This window comes from Blennius ocellaris (genome assembly GCF_963422515.1).
Source record: "Blennius ocellaris genome assembly, chromosome: 20".
Classification (NCBI taxonomy): domain Eukaryota; kingdom Metazoa; phylum Chordata; class Actinopteri; order Blenniiformes; family Blenniidae; genus Blennius; species Blennius ocellaris.
Window position 1 is genome coordinate 17,057,639 of NC_137669.1, and position 19,939 is coordinate 17,077,577.

At 41.9% G+C, this 19,939-nt stretch overlaps 1 protein-coding gene across 1 annotated transcript in view; it reads left to right on the forward strand.

Moving 5' to 3' along the window:
- Positions 1-19,939, forward strand: part of LOC308144905 (dolichyl-diphosphooligosaccharide--protein glycosyltransferase subunit STT3B) — a 94,011-nt gene that overhangs the window by 28,172 nt on the left and 45,900 nt on the right. Inside the window, exon 2 of the mRNA XM_080516184.1 lies at positions 10,416-10,524. Within this exon, the coding sequence (XP_080372310.1) occupies positions 10,416-10,524 (109 nt within the window). The remainder of the gene's footprint in view (positions 1-10,415; positions 10,525-19,939) is intronic.

Sequence of the window (19,939 nt, forward strand, 5' to 3'; positions counted from 1 at the left end):
TAGTTCTCTGGCTACAACGGGAATGGAGCATGGATAAATGGATGAACGACTGAATTAACAGGAACAATATCCCTGCCCATAGTCGGCTTGGGTCGGCTTCAGCGTCCCAGAAGTTTACTCTTGATATTCCTTGTTGTAGAGTCGCATAAATACTTCTCTTACGCGCTGAAGTCTTTCTCCAGTTTCATGCCCCCTCTATGTTCTCTGTGAGGTTTGGCTTTGGAGCTGGAAAACTAAGCCTCATGGCAACGCAGCTCACATGAAGGAAAGCTTAATCTTTTAAAAGACCAGTTTGTTTGAATTCTGACAGACTCGACCGCATTTCTTCAGTCTTGCAATCATGAATATTAAGTCTCAGATAGGAGCTGCTTGATCAAGGTGCTATCAGGCTTCTTCTTCTTTTTTTTGGTTGTTGCTTTAACTTGCCGCTACTTTACATTTTGCACCCGATTCGCTTAATGAGGCGATATGGGTGCCTCTTTTTAAAACACACATACTCTCTTTGCAGCCCGGAGTGTTTTCTTCACAGTATTTCGCGTGGTGCTAAACCAATACGTGTTTGGGTTCAGATTCTCATCGCCTGTAAGTTCTAATCAATACCAACCCTGGCCCAGTTGGTTAATTGTGCGCTCCGCGGCCACCTCTGAGTAGGGTTATTGAACGCAGAAAGCACAGTGGCCTAATGGTTTTGTCATTGATGAATTCCCTGCACATCAGTGTGGCGTTTTACAAGTGTTGATAATCTCTGACCCAAAGGACCCACCGGGGGCCCCGACCTCCAGTACCTGTTCCCTTTTGTTGCACCAACGCAATTCTGTGCGCCGTTTAAAACTAAGCTTTCCCTCTCACTATATGCTCAGGCACGTTTCACTCAATCCTCTTCTCACCTCCTGAATGTGCAATTCATTAAAACACACTGGACTTTTTGTGTGCGTTCAGCTTTTATAGACAGAAACGAGTTTGTCGTTGGCAGAAGCAAATACTCGCTCGCTGTCGTTTGTTGAGATGCGTTGTTACATTCTGTCCGGCCCATCTGCATATATAATGGATGAGAAATGTCAGCATCAAAGAGGTTTATTTCTGTGGCTGCACCGAATCCCGGCGCCAATGTATCAGCTCGGTGTTACAGGCCATAAATGAAAACTCCTTTGGGTCACAAACGGCGTTAGACGACACTAAATCTGATCTATCCTACCTTCCGCTGTTCCGCTGTGTATTACTTTTATTTTCTCCGTGGCGTTGATCATAAATGTTTTCTTCCGCAATAAATGGTTGATGCAGTGCGATGCTACCTCGGGCCGGTGTGCACTGCAAACGGTAAAACAAAGCTGTTGTTCACATATCAAGTATCGTTCTTGCTTACTCGAAAGAACCTCAAGTGTAACCTTTGTTTGGCGTTTCTAGTTGCAATGTCGAAAGGCAGGCTTTTACCAGAATCTTACTTCTGTTGGTGTTTTGTGTAAAAAAATTTAAGAATTCAAAGTGCGGTTTTGTTTCCCCCCTTTCTTTATAAACACAACTGGCTGATAGTCATTGCATTTTTGAGGGAAACTGAAATCTCAGAAGCTCACTTTATTAAATAACTATTGTGCTGTGATCGCACTATTGCGATATCAACACATGGAATAAGGTTCTCACATGTGATTGACCATATGATGTTCTAAGCCGTAAGAAAAAGAGCACTGTTATTTGGTGGAACAAAGACGAGGACACCATGGACATGAGTATTTATAGCAAATCTTATCATTATTCAGTATACTATATTTGGCAATATGTATCGCATGCAGCCCTTAAACTTTGTGAGGTTTTGCCGCTCTGTTGTTTGCTGCAATGCATCAAGTTGACCGTCATCATCACATCATAATTGATTGGATAACACCAAGTCACGTCTTTGCTGAAATCACCAACTTCTTGTTTTCATAGGTTTTTTTGTTTTTTTTTAAGCTTTGGAGTGTGAAATGATTTTGTGTATCCACTCCACTTCCGAGTCTCTGAAGGGACCCCTGCTGTCGCGTGCCATCCGCAGGTCGCAGGAACAGCAGGTCTACGCCTCGTGTCAGGAGGTTAAATGCCCATCATCCTCTTTGGACCATGTTTCCGAGTGTTTGTTTATAGCTTCTGAAGTTAAAGTACTCCTACCCCTAATTGAGTTTTGAAACTTTTCTCCTGGAACAAAGCACAGGGGTGTATTGTGTCATTAATAACTTGAATTACTAAGGTCATTGTGCGATTTCAGTGTTCCCCATTAATTACGGAGACTGTGGCAGCCCAGCAGAATTTAATTTGTACCATTACATTTTCTTAACGAACCTTAGGAATCTTTGCATTTTCCATAATGATATACAGGCACTGCGGCGTTCTTCCTCATTGCCTCATCAGAGCATCTTTTACTCCATCAGTTGAACAGATTGATGCATTTAGCTGTAAAAAAAATTACATAATTTTGTTCTGTGGGATTATGTTTAGCATCCTGGCATGTCCACCCACTAAAGTCTCACAAAAGCTTGTAAAACGCTGAACTTTATGCAGTGCATCGTGTTCATCCAGGGTTTTACGTGGTACATTGTAATCACTGGAGAAATGATGCAACACAGTCCAACACCATAGGTCATTAAAACCATTGATCTGCTGATGGATCAAATAATCCCAGCGACTGAATAGGATTGGTTAGGCAAAAGAAAATTTGAATAAAGATTAATATGGATCTTTTGCTTTTAAGACTAGCCTTTGTATCAGAAATTCAATCGCTTCTCCTTTGTATTGAGCGCCAGGTCTCCTCACTTTAGGCGTTTAACAAGTTATAAATAAGGTTTTATGTGACCAGCCAGCCAGACAGTCTGTTAACATTTCGTTGAATACATACGATATAAACGCCTGGCCAATGAAGGTTTAGTTTATCTTTCACAATTTTTACATTTTCAACCACCTTGTTAAACGTGCTCCTCTTTTCAGCCATGTAGATTCAGCGTTCTCAATAAATCAGACAAACGGTGCACCTTGGACTTCCTCGAGATTCTTTTACCGCAATTACTGTGCTCACCGTGCCTTCTCGACCCTGTTTGGATCATTTACATTTCAGCACCGCTCATTGTCTGCTTATAGCTTGTGTAAGCATTTTGTCCGGCTTGGCTAAGAAAATGACCTAATTTAGGATCGATTGTTCTATTAGGCCGGCAGGGTATTATACCGTGCGTCTGGGTCATTGTGATAGGTATTGCCAAGTCGTTTACGTGCAGGTGTGTGAATAGAGGCCTTTGTGTGTGTGTGAAATGATAATTAGGATGTCAATGACGGCCTCTATAAATCTGATGTCAGGGAAATGAAGAGCTCAAAGCCTAACTGCCTTCAAATACCTCTGACTTTGTATTTAGCACAAAAAAGCTACATTTTTCAAGACTGAACAAACTTTGAGTCACAAGGATTTTTTTTTTTTACACATTTGCTCTTCGTGGAAGAGACATTGATGCACTTGCTCGCAAAAAAAAAAAATCCCTTCCATAAAGCTGCGCTCCATTTCATAACCGAATAACTCTGCTTCCATCAGCCGTTTTGAACGCCACACTGATGTATGTGGGAATCTTTATCCTGACTGTCGGATGTGGGGGGTACTGGAGCAAATAAACAATGCTAGTTTATTGAAACTGTGTCTTATGTGCAGTCTGAGTCTGAGCTGGAGCATGGTGATGTTTATTAAAGCCATTTCCAGAGGCATGTCAATATTAATGTCTCTTTAAAATGCAAATTGATTTTTTTAGTCTTATTTTTTTTTTAGTTTGAATTCATTAGTTTCAACAGGCAGCAGTTTGGTTCTTAGCACGCTGACATGCTGATCTGACATCCCACCTAGGCACAATAAACGCAAACCATCTGCTTTGTTATTGATGCCAGCTGGATCTTCCAGAAAAGTTTCGATTAGAGGGTCTGTGTTTGTATCAGTCCAATGCTAATTACCAGTCAGAATACATATTTAATCACTTCATTTTGCTTTTGAAGTTCTGAACTCAATGTTTTATTGTTTGTATTTTTTTATATTTTTCTCAAGTTTTCCCAATTTATTTTTGTCACATTATAACCAATTATTCTGCCTATAGAAAGCAGTTTATTAAACAGGTTTCTGTGTACAGGTTACTTCTCATGGTTCACATTTTGCACTTTGCTCTCGCTTCTTGCAGGCGGCATGATCCACACATAAAATAATATCCCCAACAGGCCAAGATGCCTTATGCCGAGCAATATGCTCCAATTCCCCTCCATGATGAGATGCTCAGTCGTATTCCTGCTGGCCATTTTTCTGATGTCTGTGTTGGTTTTTTTTGTCTCTATATCACCACACACTCAAACCTTTCTTCGAATCTTAGTGTGTCTGAGTGAAAACAACCTTCATAATTTATAAATGCTGCAATCAGGAACTGGTCCAGCGATGCTTCAGCCATGTGGGATCAGGGATTAATGCTCAACAATCCATTGGGTGGAGTTAAATTTGTATTTAATGCCTCATTTAGAGTAGTATCGGAACTAAATGGCTCTACCTGGATCTCATTTTCCGGAATCTTTTTATTTATTTTTTTAATATCAAACGATGAGCTCTGCACTCAGGATTCAATTGGAATAATCCTCTCTGTGGTGTCAGCGGGTATTCACACATTTCAAATTAGAGTAAGTATTTTCTTTTCCTTTTTTTTTTTTTTTTTTTCCTGTTTGCCTATTTAGGAGTTTTAGAAATGGTTGACCTGGCAGAGTAATTAGCTGCAAATTTGGTGCTTATCTCCTTAATGATACTGTTCATGTGTTTTTGCTGCTCTGGTCGGTGTAAACGACCCTCCATCAACTGAGACAGAGCTTCGGTAAACATATCATATGCAGGCAGGCTCATAATCACGGCCAATATGAATCAGCCAGATCAACGCAGTCCCGATGCATGTGCACAATGTTTCCATTACACATCCACAGAATGTAATTATCTTTAGTGCATCTCCGAACAAACCAGACCGTACACAAATGCATGTTGCATTATCTTTGAGTACACATGCTGATAGGCTGTAACTCCTTATCTCACACAGTATAATGTCTCATCCTGACATTTACCGAGGTCTGTATGGGGGGAATTGCCTATTATTTCTCTTCAAACCAGGTTTCCACCAAAACACCCCTTTGTAAAATATTGGTTACTATGTTCTCTGATATGGTTTCAAATAATCACATGCACTCATCCACTTGAAAATAAAGCAATGTCTCCGCTGGATGATATGCTACGACGCCTAGTAGTAGCGGAGGCCCAGCTGCACACCTGGCACTCTTAAAGCTTTGGCCAATGTCCAGTCGGCCAGTTAGTGTGACCCTTCCCACCAGTAATAAGGTGTTCACTTTTGGACAGTAGAAGAAAATGACCTATCAAGCATGTCTCTGATAATTTAAGAAAGACAATCGTATAAAACACAACATTTACTAGGCTGCAGATGGCTGTAATCCTATTCTTCAACTGCCTAATGAGAGGAGCGCAGTTCTACTTCTATAGTCTGAGGTATCTCTGTTGCTTTGAGAAACTGCTCCTCAATGCTGTGCATCCTGCAGAAAGTATCTATTAGCCCGACCTGCAATCTACAAGCCATCAGCTTTCTATTGTGCCATCTCTGCAGCCTCAAAGGGAGCCTGAGCATATATTGTTGCAGTGGCAGCGAAGCGCTGGAATCAGATGTTATCTCTGAAGAATACCCAGGCTGGTTTTTTTATCTTTGTTTTGCGTAACACAGATTGCTCATTTGGAGAACTCGAGCCCTTTCTGTTGTGCGTTGATCCTCATATAGGAATATTAAACATTACATCTGAAAAGGACGACATTTATAGCTCTCATAGTGTAAAAAATACGAGGTGCCTATAGCCACTTTTTAACAACTAGGCCTTTTAAAGCAAGCCGAAGCCACCAGGACTTCCATAGCCTTGCATTGCCACAACTATACATCTTCTTTCTCATAGCATCTGTAAAGAAACGAGATGCCATGCAGTCTTTCTATTGTATTGCTGGAAACCAGAAAAAAAAAGTGAATGTAAAATATACTTGATGGAATGAGGCAAATTCTCAATTGCACAGCTTATGTATTCATAGATTTGTCTCTGAATAAATCATACATTCTAAAAAATATTTGAGGACAAGCTACTTTGCATTTTGATTAGGCCTGCGCAATATTTGGTGGAATGTGCAATATTATACTGTGCTGTTCAATAATGTGATAACATCATTTGAGTTAAATACAAACACTTATGTAGATGATGTTGACGTATTCGTGCTTTGCAATTCATTACTCTAAATAACTGCACTTTCTAATTCACGCCAGCTACGACTGAGCCCCATGTTAATATATGCCAGCTCCTTTGCCATGCCTTCTTCCCACAAGCAGAAAGCCCTCGTCGCTCGGGGGGCTTAGGATTGCTTCCTCCACCTGACACTGCAGTGATCACTTTATCCCTGGTAAATATATTTAGCTTGGGAGAAGTCTTTCATGTCAATTCTGCAGTTTGAATACTGCGAAACCATGTATTCTCCTCCTCAGCCTTTATCCTGTCATTGCGCCAACATCCAAAATCGGTCAACAGTGCCCGTCGATTAATTTAAGCCGTTTGTGTGAACGTCATAATTAAGGTTGCCAATTCAATCCATTGGTTGTATTCTCCAGTTTTTGTTTAAATTTGAAAGATACAGCTTTCGGGAGACTGCTTCATTGTTGTCAATCGAAACTCCTCCGTTGTTTGAAAGCGGAGAAAACAGCCTCTGCTCCCATGACTTCTAGACCTAATTGCACTGTATAGATTTGCCTTTTTTTTTTAATGCTTCAGATGTCTCTGAATGATTTAACATTTTTCCCTTGGAACTGGCGAACTCGCAATGCGGTTTTATTGCAACTTAACGTTTTAAACAAAATAGCATATTATGGAGAAGCGTTAAAAACAATGATAACGTTAAAGCCAATAAAAAGTTCTTATGAGTACCATAACGGCAAAGTAACGAGGGGAAATGGAAATACATTTTGGCCTTGAACCAATGAGCTTTAGTGCACGCTATGGTCGAGGCCACCTGTGTGTAATTTCACCGAGGAAGGACATCTTTTATTTGGAACCAGATTAAAAAAAACAAAAAAATACTCCATCCCACCATCTGATAGATGTCTCATTGTGTGTAGCTAATATTGCCTGTTGCCCACTTACCCCCAGGTTCTCTAAGTAGTCTCTCATTTACAGGTTATTCATTCAGAGTTTGCACTGAGGTGTCTAATTAGTCATGGTAGTGATTGCACCCCCTGGAACCAGAAGTCTTTTTAGACATTCACCATAACGTGGACCAGTGGGGAAAAAAGGCAATGATGCATCTGATTATGCAGTCAATACTGAATGAGGCATTACTGGCTTGTAAACAGCGATGGAGCCCACTTAGTCATGCTGATGATGATGGCCCTGTCTCAACAGGAAGCTGGTAATCAGCAAAACGGACTTTGATTAAAATGAATTATGATGCCTGCAGGGTCCCCAAGTGATCTAAAGAGCACAATGTGCTACTTCTAATTTTATTTTGCATTTCGGATGTTATCACAGGAACTGATGGAGGAGGGATTTTTCCTTTTATCCTCATAGGTACCAACCCTGAAGAGTTTTTCTTTTTTTTGGGGGGGGGGGGGGCGGCTGCATGGCTGAGGCTGAAGCTCTCTTGCTGGTTGTCAGAGGTGCGGCAGCAGTATCACTAGTCATCATGTGCTCTGTGGCCCGAGACCGTATTGGCAGCTATGCATTAAATTGCTAATGTGCCTGGCAGAGCTACATTATCCGCCCCATCAAAGTGACAAGGGCAGAGATAAAGCACTCCGTTCAGCTGTCCATGAGATCATTGGAAATTGGGTTTTGTGGATATGGCTCGGCAGCGTGCAAAGTTGTCTTTTCGAATGCTTTCTTTGAATTCGCTTTGTTTCTGCCTGGCTGATTTGACAGCTGCAGAACAATGAGGCAGTGGTGACTGGCCAGTTCCTGCGAGCAGAGTCCCTCTGTGGTAAAACTCTCACACCTGGATGCCTCTGCAGCTTTGCACTTTGTAACATTTTGCTTCTTTGCACGCCTCAGTATGCAAGAAAATATCCACACATCAATGGCGTCTGGAGAGCAAAAGCTTTTTTCCCCCCCAGTCGAAGTGTTTCATTGACCAGGCGAGGTTCTGCCTGAAAAGGTGGGATTTAACCGTTGCTTATTCTTATGGACTAAACTGATACTTAATGACTGAAAAATGCAAGGTGAAACATTTAAAAGCTCTGGAAGGTAAAGAACTGTAACAGCTGTGTGGTACGGGCAATCGGGCACGGATGTCTGCCCGTACAAAGTGAACTTGGCTGGGCATGGCTTTTGAAAGTCTGGCTTTATTACATTGTCTGCTCTGCTTCCCCATTTTTATCCATCAATCTCCTAACTTTATTTAATAAAAGGCATAACAATCCCTGCAGAAAGGACTGTAATAACTGAAATGCAAGTACAGCGGTTGTGTATTCTTCTCTGAGCGACTTCTGTGTTCCAGCTGAACGGTTTGTTTGTCCTAGTCGGTTCTATGCTGAGATTCAGACCTGCAGGCCTCCGGTTGTTGAGTAATGTGATTGCCTCAGGAGCCCGGAGGAAAAACACTTATGTCAGCTTCCTAATAGCTTCTCAAGATCCCTTTAAGAAGCACAATGCCCGATAGTTTTTGTCGTATTTTGTTGTTTTCTTCACCACTTTTGTTTCATTTGAGAGATGGCTACAGAATATTGTGCTTGTCGTTTCCGATCAGCCACTTCTACTGAGTCACTTTCAGGAAAGATCTGATATTGAACATGGCTGCCAGATATCGGCTTGGAAAAGGCATCTGACATATTTTTCTCACTTAAATCTTCCTGTAAACCAACAACTTAAATCTGACTCCGGTAAGAGGTTTGAAAACTCGTATAGAATGACGAATGTGTTGTCACAGCGCGCTGACCAGAAACAAGAGTCTGCGTGAAAGGAGAGAGTTGTAGCTTCAGGTGAGATGATGAGGAAGAGGAGGACATAGAAAACCAGGCAGACTGTGATGATTAATGAGCTTCAAGTCATGCCTGCAATTTTAAACGCGTCGTCCTGGCAGTGAGAGCAGGCAGAGCACACTCCACAGCACAGCAGCCCCGTGACAACACACACAAGCATCACCACACCTGCACACAGCCATAAATTAAATATGCCACTGGTGAACCTCAGGTAGAGTTAGGTGAAACTAAGAAAATGACATGTTTCCATTTCACTGAAACTATAATCACTTCGCCTGGATCATCTGAGGCGACACAAAGTTGTGGGCAGATTATCCGCTGCTCTCATTCAAAAGTTTAAGAAGAATTTATGAACGTTTGACAGTTTCCCGAAGATGAATTCATGAATTGGTATTCTTTGAAATGTTTGTTTGCTATAAATGCAGCAGAAGTTTCATACTGTAACAATACTTAAAACCATGACATGTGTAATGTACAGATAAATAATCACACCAGCGTATTTCCACTGCAAACAGCATGCTTGTCGTCTGAGCCTATGGTAGCAGACATTTAAATGTGCAAAACCAAATGGTTTTGTTTGCAAGGAAATGCCTTATTATTTACGTTGTTTGGGGTATGCATCCGTCCATAACAATGTATCCTGCTTTTACCATGCTCTCTGAATGAGTAGAGTTGTATGATATCCATGACTACGCCACAAGGCACCACCCCCTCATTAGCTATAGTTGCTGCCTCTGAAAATGTGCTAAACATGTGATTCACCGCGACATTGTCGACTTGTTCGTTCTGCCGCTTGACAGTATTCCAGACACGTCGGCTCACCGCCGCCACAGTGTATCAAAGCTCATTTTCAGTGATATTCCTCATATTTACTTCTTTTTCTTTTTTTTCTCCCTTCCATTCCCATGGTTGTTGAAAAGGAATCTCTTTTCTAACACCAGACTCATTTTATGTCTTTGACACCTCGGCACATGCCCGTGATTTCACTGGAATTATCTGTAAAATAAGCAGGCTCTGTTGTGAAAAATGCCACAGTATGTGTGAAAACCCTTCATCTCGCGGTTTCTTTTTTCAGCCGCGAGTTGACCCGAGAGTCGTTGGCATCGGCACAAAAGCTCGCATTGTGAATGGCGGCTTTATCTCCTCCATTCTAACGAGGCAAAGTCTCCGCCGCAAAGTCTCCCATTCTTAACGCCTTCAGAAAGTCTGTAAATAAAGTCGTCTATTATTTTCCAGAGTTAATTGTTTATTTTCTCGTGACAACTTCAGCATTTTGACAAAAGATGGCCTACAGATGGAAATAGATGTTTATTCAGTGCACGTGTGTGGTTGTTGATGCCTTGCTCATAATCTGCTGTCCTTCTTGTTCATTTATTGTCGCCTCAGGTTCAACTACAGATCCACACATCACCTCACCACCAATGGCTTCTACGAGTTCCTCAACTGGTTCGACGAAAGGGCGTGGTACCCTTTGGGCAGGATCGTCGGTGGCACAGTAAGCGTCTCATTCCTCACATATCTGTTCTGTTTTACTATTTATCACTTCCTGAGCACCTTCTGGGGATTACAGACTTAACCGTTAAAAATAAGATGCCCCGAACGGCACTGTGACATGTCACGCTGGTGAAAGTATGCACAAAACCTCTGTGTTTAATGTGATTACAAATGATGGAGATGAAGGCTCCAAGCGACACTGGCATGGATAATAACTGAAGTCGGGACTCCCATTTGGTAATTTTCTCAGCTTTTCCAAGAAGAATTATGTGAAGCTTGCAAGGTTCATTAACATTTTTTTTTTTTCTCTAATATACTTATCATTGTCATTATTAATCACTTGGTCTGTATATCACATAAAATGAGAATTATTTTTTAAGGTGACCTCGTCAAGTCTGAAGTGATGTATGTGCCCTGTGCATTTAAAGAAGTTCTCTTTTGATGTGAGATGATATCAATCAACAAACCTTTTACACTATAGATGCTTGGAACATTTTATATGGAAACGGACTCTAATAATTATTTAATCTCAAGAAACACCACAAACTGATCTTATGACAGTCGAATAATGGATGATGTCGAACATGTTTTGTTTAACCTAAGCTTGTTTTTTTTTTCACACCCTTGGTTGAGGTTTTTATGGCTCATGCCGCTGCAGTAGGTTGTTTTCACTTCAGCAAAGTGTAGCACTGCGATTCTCCGATTGCGAGAGATGTCCTGCTGTTTGTTTAATTACCCACTGACCTCCTCGGTCAACTAGCTTGCTTTGCATCGGCCCGTAAAGTGGTTAAGATGAGAGTCAGCATCTGGAGCCCGAATCTATGGTACTCTAAGAGATTGCCCCTTTTAAACTTGGGAGCCAGTTTCTGGCCCCTGTGAAGGAGTACAAATAGGCTTGTTCCCTAATGAGGGAGGGGGCGGAGCCTCAGAGTGACAGGTGAGTTGAAAAAGCAAATGCATACCGAGCAATATGGAATGCCGGAGCATATCCAAGGGAGGTTGTTCGGAGCTCATACATACTCAAGCAACAAGGAGAGAAAGAGCCAACCGAGGCATTGTGAACATCTGAAATCTTTTGATATGTACATGTGGAAATAGTCCATGGTCTACCAGTTGGGGAAGCAACCAAGAGCCTCCTGGGGGCATCACACATTCACGTAATCTGGCAACTGCCCAGGACATTCCTGTTGTAGATCATCAGCATTTTGATAACACTCTGTATCTAGGACCCAGGAAGATGTCGACTGAGCTCGGAGTAGGGAATGTTGATGTGGATGGGTAGAACACTGTTCTTATATACAGTGAATTGATATCATAAGCAAACTTCTCTCAATAATTGTTTTTTTCATTCAATCTGCCATTTTTCTGATTGGACAAACCAGATGCTGAATATTGACTAATATTTACCTACCGGACACGTTTTTGTGCTGAGGTATTTATTGTTTGCACAAATTGAACAAACACAAGAGGTTCATACACTATTAAAGGATGTGGCCTTTAGTGAAAGGAACTAAAGTTTGAATATAGATCAAAGAGATAACACCACGACTACCGTATTTCCCATTATGAGTTTCTTTTCAAAAGTTCTAAAGCAGAAGAGATGCATACTGGAACTCTAAAGATAAAACGAAGCTCGTGTCACTGATTCAACACCGCGCAGCACCTGGGCTGAAACGAGCACGAGAACAAATAAGTGAGCACATTGCATGAGGGTATAAATGTATCCAAGCAACACTTATGCATGCCTGCCTGCTCATGTTCCTTGGAGAGGCATTTCACAGGTTATCTGGGGTTAGGTGAGGTGTTTCGGGGAGGCCATAGAGCCTTCTAAGCCTCTTGGATTTAAGCCCCAATCCAGTAGCAATAGTGAGCTATTCACTTGACAGATTCCCCGTTGGGTGTCATGGCATCCCCCCCCCCCCGTGCACACCAGCAACCATGATTGTGGGGAAACGGTAAACCTTTTCTGTGGAAAAAATACAACATGTTGATTTGCCTCGATTTATCTACCATTGCCTGCTCCTCCTCCCCGTATCTATCCTCTCAGCTCTCTGCAGCTTTCCATCCTGTGAGGCCTTGTGTGAATTAAATACGTCTGGCCTATCCATCACCCTCTGTTCTCTTAAGCACCCCTCCTGCTGCCCCGTCTTTCCGCCGAGCTGCTCCGCGGACACACCAGGGTGGTACTCTGAGCTGTAATTGCACCAGCTAATGATGCATCAGGACTACATAATCCCGATCCTCAGCGCCAGAGAAATGCAGGAATGCCTTCCAACATGTTTCCATTATTGATTCCAGCTAAGATGTCGAGACGGTGCGACCCACTGTGCCTGAGATGTGACACCGTCCCCACCCCCCCCGGTTTCTTGCTTCCTATCTGTGTAGAATAAAGTCTGCTCTTCAGGCTGATTGGACCTTTTCCTTCCAAACATTGAGACAGCGGGGCATGTTAACGCTTCGCATCCCTATCAGCTGCTCTTATCATTACAGCAGCGGACCGCCAATCTGAGGCAGGTGCTGCACCGAAGCCATGCTACACACCATTGTTTGAATAATATATCTTTCAGCATTGCACCAGAAACCCACGGAATTGTATTCCATCCATTAGCATTCATCCGTCATAAGCAATTACCATCAGTTCCTGGTAATTGCTTATGACAAGGCTGGCTTGTAATAATGGATGTGCTGGTTCTGTGACAGTACATGGATACTTAGGTTAGGTCTTGTACCAAGAGGGTGGGAGATGAAGCTCATGATTAGAGTGATAATCGGAACTGCAAAGTGTATAGTCTTAAGTTAATTTTCATGACATTAACAAGATCCCTGGGCTGGACAGTGTATTGTGTTCCTCATACAAATAAGAAGCAGGCCCAGCTCTGGTCCAGCCTCCGCCCACTCTTATTGACATTTCTATGAGGGATGAGTAAAACAAACTGCAAACCACTGCAGAGTAATTCACACATGGTTCATTTTAAGCACCTCACCGTGAGCCGTGTACGTCTCTTCCACGCCCATATTTAGTTTAACCTAAAAGTCACTTCATTTTCCAGTTGAATATTACTTTAAATATTTGAGCGTTCTCGGGACAGCACTCTCGGGCTCAACGAATCTAACAGGCACAATATCTTTTGCTGTATCAGAGCTTTGGATGCTGGAAGACAATAGGGGCCATTATGAGTATTTTATAACCCACTTTCTAGTCTAACTGGTTACAACTTCTAGATGGTTGCCATTTGTCTTTAAAGTGGTTCCTCTGAGCATTTTTTTCTGCCCTCCAAAAAAAAACATTTGAGTCGCAATCAAATTCCTTTTTATGGTCAGTGAACAGAGAAAACAGTATAATTCACCTTGATTGGAAGTAGCCCTGGCACTTTGGAAATAAACCTGTGCTGAAAAAGGCGACACCAAAACACAATAAAATGTACATTTAGAAAGATATATTTATTTCTTAAAGAAGAAAAGAGCCGGTTAAGAAGTTTCAGTGTGCAGCCCGCCCATCCGGAGTGATTTCGTGTCCTTGTCTTGCGAGCATTGAGCTGGGTGGCAATGAGGAGAATGACTGAGGCGATTTCAGTCGGTATAATTTGTAGAGTGATTCTCCCCCCTCCAAGGCATGTCTCGCGCTATCTCTCAGCAATTACAGAGCAATTACAGAGGTCATGTTGTCCTTGCAACATTGTTATTATTTTGAACATTGTTGGCAGATGATTGTTTCTGCGCCACTGGCACCAAGACGAGTGACTACACACCTTTTTTTTTTTTTTTTTTTTTATTATTCGACATTAAAAATATGTCCGCCCATGTATACCGAGGGCAAATACTTACACCACTGAAATCAGTGCATGAACAAAGCAACACGTTGCAGTGAAGTAATGCGGTTGCACCAAAGAGATGCATTGCAGCAGCAAGGCCATTGCATCAGCTGAAGAAAGTGATGTCAAAGGCAAAGTGCTGGAGCTTTTTTTCCCCCCCCTGACTATCCCTTGGAACAACAAAAAAAACATTGTATGCAAAGCGAAACATTGATAAACTGCGGCTCGTTTCTCTCTGCCATGCAGCTCCACTTACACCGTGAGAGTGCATCTCACTGTTGCACAAGGTGACATGGTCCTGCTTCACTGAGAGCATTAGTATTTTAGTTTATGGTCGGTCAAAGTCATTAATCCACTTTTGGAGGAGAGAAAGCCCCAACAAAGACCCGGTTCCCACTCGATTGATTGTTTGCACAAATTGAACAAACACAAGAGGTTCATACACTATAAAAGGATGTGGCCTTTAGTGGGGAAAAAAAACAACCTAAAGTTTGACTATAGATCAAAGAGCAGTGATTGCCAATATGTCCGTGGGGTCATCAGGTGGGAACGTCGTTTGATCACATTCAGTCTAGTTATATCCCACGACACCTCCAGGAGGCTGAACGGTGATCTGTCATCTCGGATCCACTCCTCCACACTGCTCCGACATTTCACACTTCAACAAACCTGGGCTGCTGCCCTGGCTGATTTCTACATACTGCACAATATCCTCTTATCCAAATGATCCCAATTGCCGAATTCCTAACACCTGAGGAAGACCATATCATGGGTTAGGCCTTTTAACTGAACTGCCATACATTTCACATGCAACTTGCATTTGCCCCTTGCAAATTCAAGATGGCAGGATTTTAAATAAAGGCAATTAAAAAAGCAATTTAAAAGCAATTTAGTTAAATGAGAAGAAAAACTGACAGATTCAATCAAATTTACATCCAAAGAACATAGCATGCGCTGAGAAATGAAAGTGCCATTTTATAGGAATAAGGATTCCAGCTTAAAGGACCTGCTGTGGTCTACAGTGGACTGAAAAGAAGTGAATGTGCAGATGATGAATGACATTCTAACTTAGAGCATGTACAGGCCTTTCATACTAATGTCTCTATATGATGTATATTGTGTAAATCTGCAAAATTGAACAACTTCTCGGAATTGATGTACATGGATTTGAGAGAGCCACGGTAGAGTGACTTTATCCACAGAAATGTTTATAGCCAGTGGCTTTAACTTTTTTATGTTTTGAAAAAAACATTAGAAAGGATGACTCGATGTTCTTTTGTTCCACCTGGAAAATCTAATCTTTGTTTTTTTGGGGTTTTTTTTTCCCCCAGACCTGGCAGAATAACAGCTCTCCGAAACGGAAAGGATTTTATTTTTCCCTGCGAGTTGAAACTCACTCTTTCATCCGTCTCATGACCAACGGACCAAATGTTAAGATAGCTCTGAATGTACGATCGAGAAACAATACAGTAAATCCTCGGCTTGTCTCGAGTCCAACAAATATTTGGCGATCGATAAAGTTCCCAGTTGACATCTTGAGGAGAAATTGCTCTCTTCAGCAGACTCAGCGGCCAATTCATGTTCCTCCCAACCTTTAACATCCTTTATCTTCACTGGGAGATGCTGAGGCACGATTGGTTGTCTCATCTAAAAAGGTAGGGGCCCTGCCACTGACTACAGGAGCCGCCACACTCCAGTCCGATACTCAGGTGCGTAGTAACGGCAGCTCATGGAGTAACGGAAAGCCACTTACTCTGTCGGTTAATTGTGAGAAAAAAAAAACCCCATTCGTCTGCGTGATTGAGGCAGATCATTTCCCAAACACAGACCGGCTCCACAGAAGAAGGGCATTTTTTATTTCACGCCCACACTGCTTTCCAACTCACTAAATGAACGTGTGAGTGCTCTTATTTGCATCACACCTATGCTTTTAAAACATTGCAGCAATATGGACTGAGTGCCGGGTTCATCTCAGATCGCAGCAGTCTTCATATCGCAAATGCAATTCACGGGCCTTTTTGTGTTGAACTCAAAAATAACTCATGAATTGCAAAGTTTTGTTCCATCATTGTTTTTGAAAAAAAACAAACAAACAAAAAAAAAACTGTCTGGAGCCAGCCCGTTAACTGCGTCAGCCTCCTTCCTGAAGCTGAGCGATGGTCGCTGACCCCTTTTTGCTCCTGGTAGAAACCATCAAACCACCCATGCAGCTGTTGCCAAGACTCGGTCAGCCACATTCAACCTTTTTTACTGGGCCGCTCGCCCTCCCTCCAGCTCCTGCAGCTCACTTTCTCTCAAAACTTCTTGACTTTATTATACCGCTCCTGTCCGCCTCAGCTTTCTTGTAATATTTTTCTTTCTCCAAATCCCCTACACCTTAATTCCTTTCCAGAAAAGAACCCCTCAGTTCGATTCGACATCCTACAGATGAGCCCGACAGCACCAATTAATTGAGTTTGATTGTGTAAAGTCTCTAAGCACTCTGATCGCTCACACCATTTATAAAACAGATGAGCTGATATCGGATGGTAAAACCTTTCTTCTCTGACCGGTCCGGCTGCCCTCCTCCTTTCCGCTCACCGCCTGCTGTCAAACTCCCCAGAGGACGACTGTCAGTTGCTCTTATTTCCTGAGCCTATAGATAAAAAGGGAAGGCTGCTCTAATTTGACAGTCCATGACAATAGGGAGCTGTCACACCCATACACCGCTCTTTGTTGCCACGAGGACAAAGCCTCAAGCGCATTTTTTTTTTGGCAACCGCTTTTGTCAGTTTTAGTTGATGACATTTTTATAATCGGCAAGCTAAGTGATGCCTTCTTGAATGGCAGTTTAGAGGAAAGTGTTTGAATTATGTACAGAGATTGTTTTGTTTTGTTTTTTTAATCAAGCCAAGTCTCTTTGTAAAAACACTCTGAGCTATGATGGTCTTCGTCGTACGCTGAACATTTTAGGGACCTTGATCCCCCTCCAGAGATCAAAATGGCTGATAGTCACCGGTTTAAGTGTTGTGAACAGCAGCACACTGCTCCATTAGACAGATTCCGACTCTCGGAGCCAGGAGGCAAAAGACTTGGTTTGTTTTTTCACTAAATTAGATTTGGTTGGTGAAGCTGATGTCTCCCTGGCACCAGCTAATTAGAGACCGAAGGACCTAAGTATATTAGCAGTAGTGTATAGACTGCAGCTCCGGTGAGCATACATGGAGGAGCGCTCGCACGTTAAACACGACTTCATTTTATCAGACGGCTGTAACGGGCTGAGACAGGATGTATTTGTGTATGGAGCGGTCAGGGGCAATAGGCCTCCCCTACTTACAGTCTGGCTCAGATTCACCTTAATGCTATTTATAACTTCCGGTAAAGAAAACACTGCACACAACAGCCGTTTATTCCTATGATCTAATTCAATAATTGGTTTTGGGGGTTTTAAGTACTTCAATCAACAGATTTACTATCGTTCTAATGTGTAATAGTTTAAACATGGCAACCTTTAAATAGGTACACTGATGATGGCTGTACATCTAATGGTGCCTTCATGCAAGAGGGAAAGTTGTATCTTATAAAATTCCCACTTTTGAGTTTGGATCATTCACACAGCGCTGCACTTGTATGATGAGCAGAAAAAATGACAGACATCAACGTCACATAAACACGTTAACGCGGTGAGATGTTTCCACTGTACTATTTCTTATAGTTGGTGAACTGTGAAAGCAATTCCACTGTAGTCTGTCTATTTTCATTACGGCTGCTATAAAGGTTGTTGATCGTGCATTTATCCAGAGAAAAGACACCTCAGTGACGTTATATGTGAGGTTTATTACTCCCTCATAGTGTTTTTGTATTTTCCTCACTTAGAAATCAGATTTCTTCCTACTTACTAGTTTCTAAATAAGCATGATAAAAGGTAATAGAACTAATACTGACCACACCATTTGCACAGGGGCTTGACTATAGTAGCTATTTACAAATCAATTTGACTTTATTTTTAAAAATATTTGGGAGTGGGGATTTTGCTCTGCTCATTATTGCTAGCAGTAATAGAAAAACAGGACTATTTACTGGCTCTGGGTGAAGACTTGAAACAATCCCACTGTTCAAACTGAACATTTGGAAACGGCCCGGTTTAACAAGAAAAACCTTCTCCAGAAGTTAAACCTTATCGCCGCCATTGTTTGCTTCTCTGGTGTCATTTGGCTTCGAAGTCATGCTTGTAAGACCAGCATCAGGTAAACACACCCTGCAGTTTTCCAGCTTCACAGACCCAGGACGCAATACGGGATGAAGCCTTATCCTCTAACCAGGATAAGGCTTCATCCCGGATAAGCATCCAGGATTTAATCGGGATTAGCTCTTATCCTGGGTTCAAAATCAGGATGTGATGTTTCCATATGTGCAAACCGAAAAAAAAAAAACCCACATCATATCCGAGGTACTGATGCCCCCGTATACACCTCAAATTGTTTTTAGTCTATTAGTTGAATTAGTTGGAGTTTGAGCTGTGTGGTAATTTGAGTGTGAATGAATGCTTTGCTGTGTTTTAATTAATTATCTATCAGTCTTCTATCGCGGAATTCAGCGGCAGGGGGGGAGGGATGATTCGTAGTAATGCTCAAGTTAAATGTTGTATTGTAGAAAATTAAGGCTCATTACAATGATTAGACTTGTCTACCACGTGTGTTGACAATAGGCTCACATTAATTGCTGATCTAATCAATGAGTGATGGCAGGGACATTGATTGGCTTTTAATGTTGTCGGTGAGAGTAAAAAAAAAAAAAAAAAAAAAAAGAATCTATCCTAATCAACACAAGAGACATGGCTTTCTATTTTGAATTTGCAATCAACATTTCTGTCTGACAGACCCGGTCCCCAAAGTTTTGTTCTGCGCACAAATTCTTCTCAAAGTCTTTAATGTCACTTTCACAGGCCGTGTGAAAACATCCTGGATTTTCTTCAGCTCTCCCCCCCACACACACACACACACACACACACACACACACACACACACACACACACACACACATCAACAGCAGAAGTAGTGAGAAAATGTGGAAAATTGAGCATATAGAGTTGTTGATTCATCCCACAGTGTCTTTTAATCCTTTAGAGAGGAGAAAAAAATCCTAATGAAAGGATATTTGAAAAGATGAGAGAGAATCTCACTGAAATGGGGAGGGGGGAAACCTGCTTATCCCGAGAGTAAAGGATGATGACAGGAAATACAGCCCCCCCCCCCCCCCCATCCTCCTGCAGGCGATGGGATCCAGTTTTAATTTTGACACCTGGTGATGGTTATTATTGGCTTTTGTCAGATTTTAACAAATTTCTTTTAATCATGGAATCGGCAGATGTTTTAGTTGGGTTTTGTCAGCGATATTTATAGTTTCCTATTTGCATTTTTAATTTTCTATCTTTTTTTTTTTTTTTCTTCCCGAGGCTGTAGCTGTCACCATCTCTTTTTTTTTTTGTTCAGTTACCATGGTTACAGGTGAGATTCTCATCTATCGGGAGGTTAGTGGAAAAGCCGGTCCTTGTCTCTCCGCTCTGTGATGATACAACAGACTCTCCTCTGTAAATCAGCTCAACACCGCCATTAACAAAGAGCA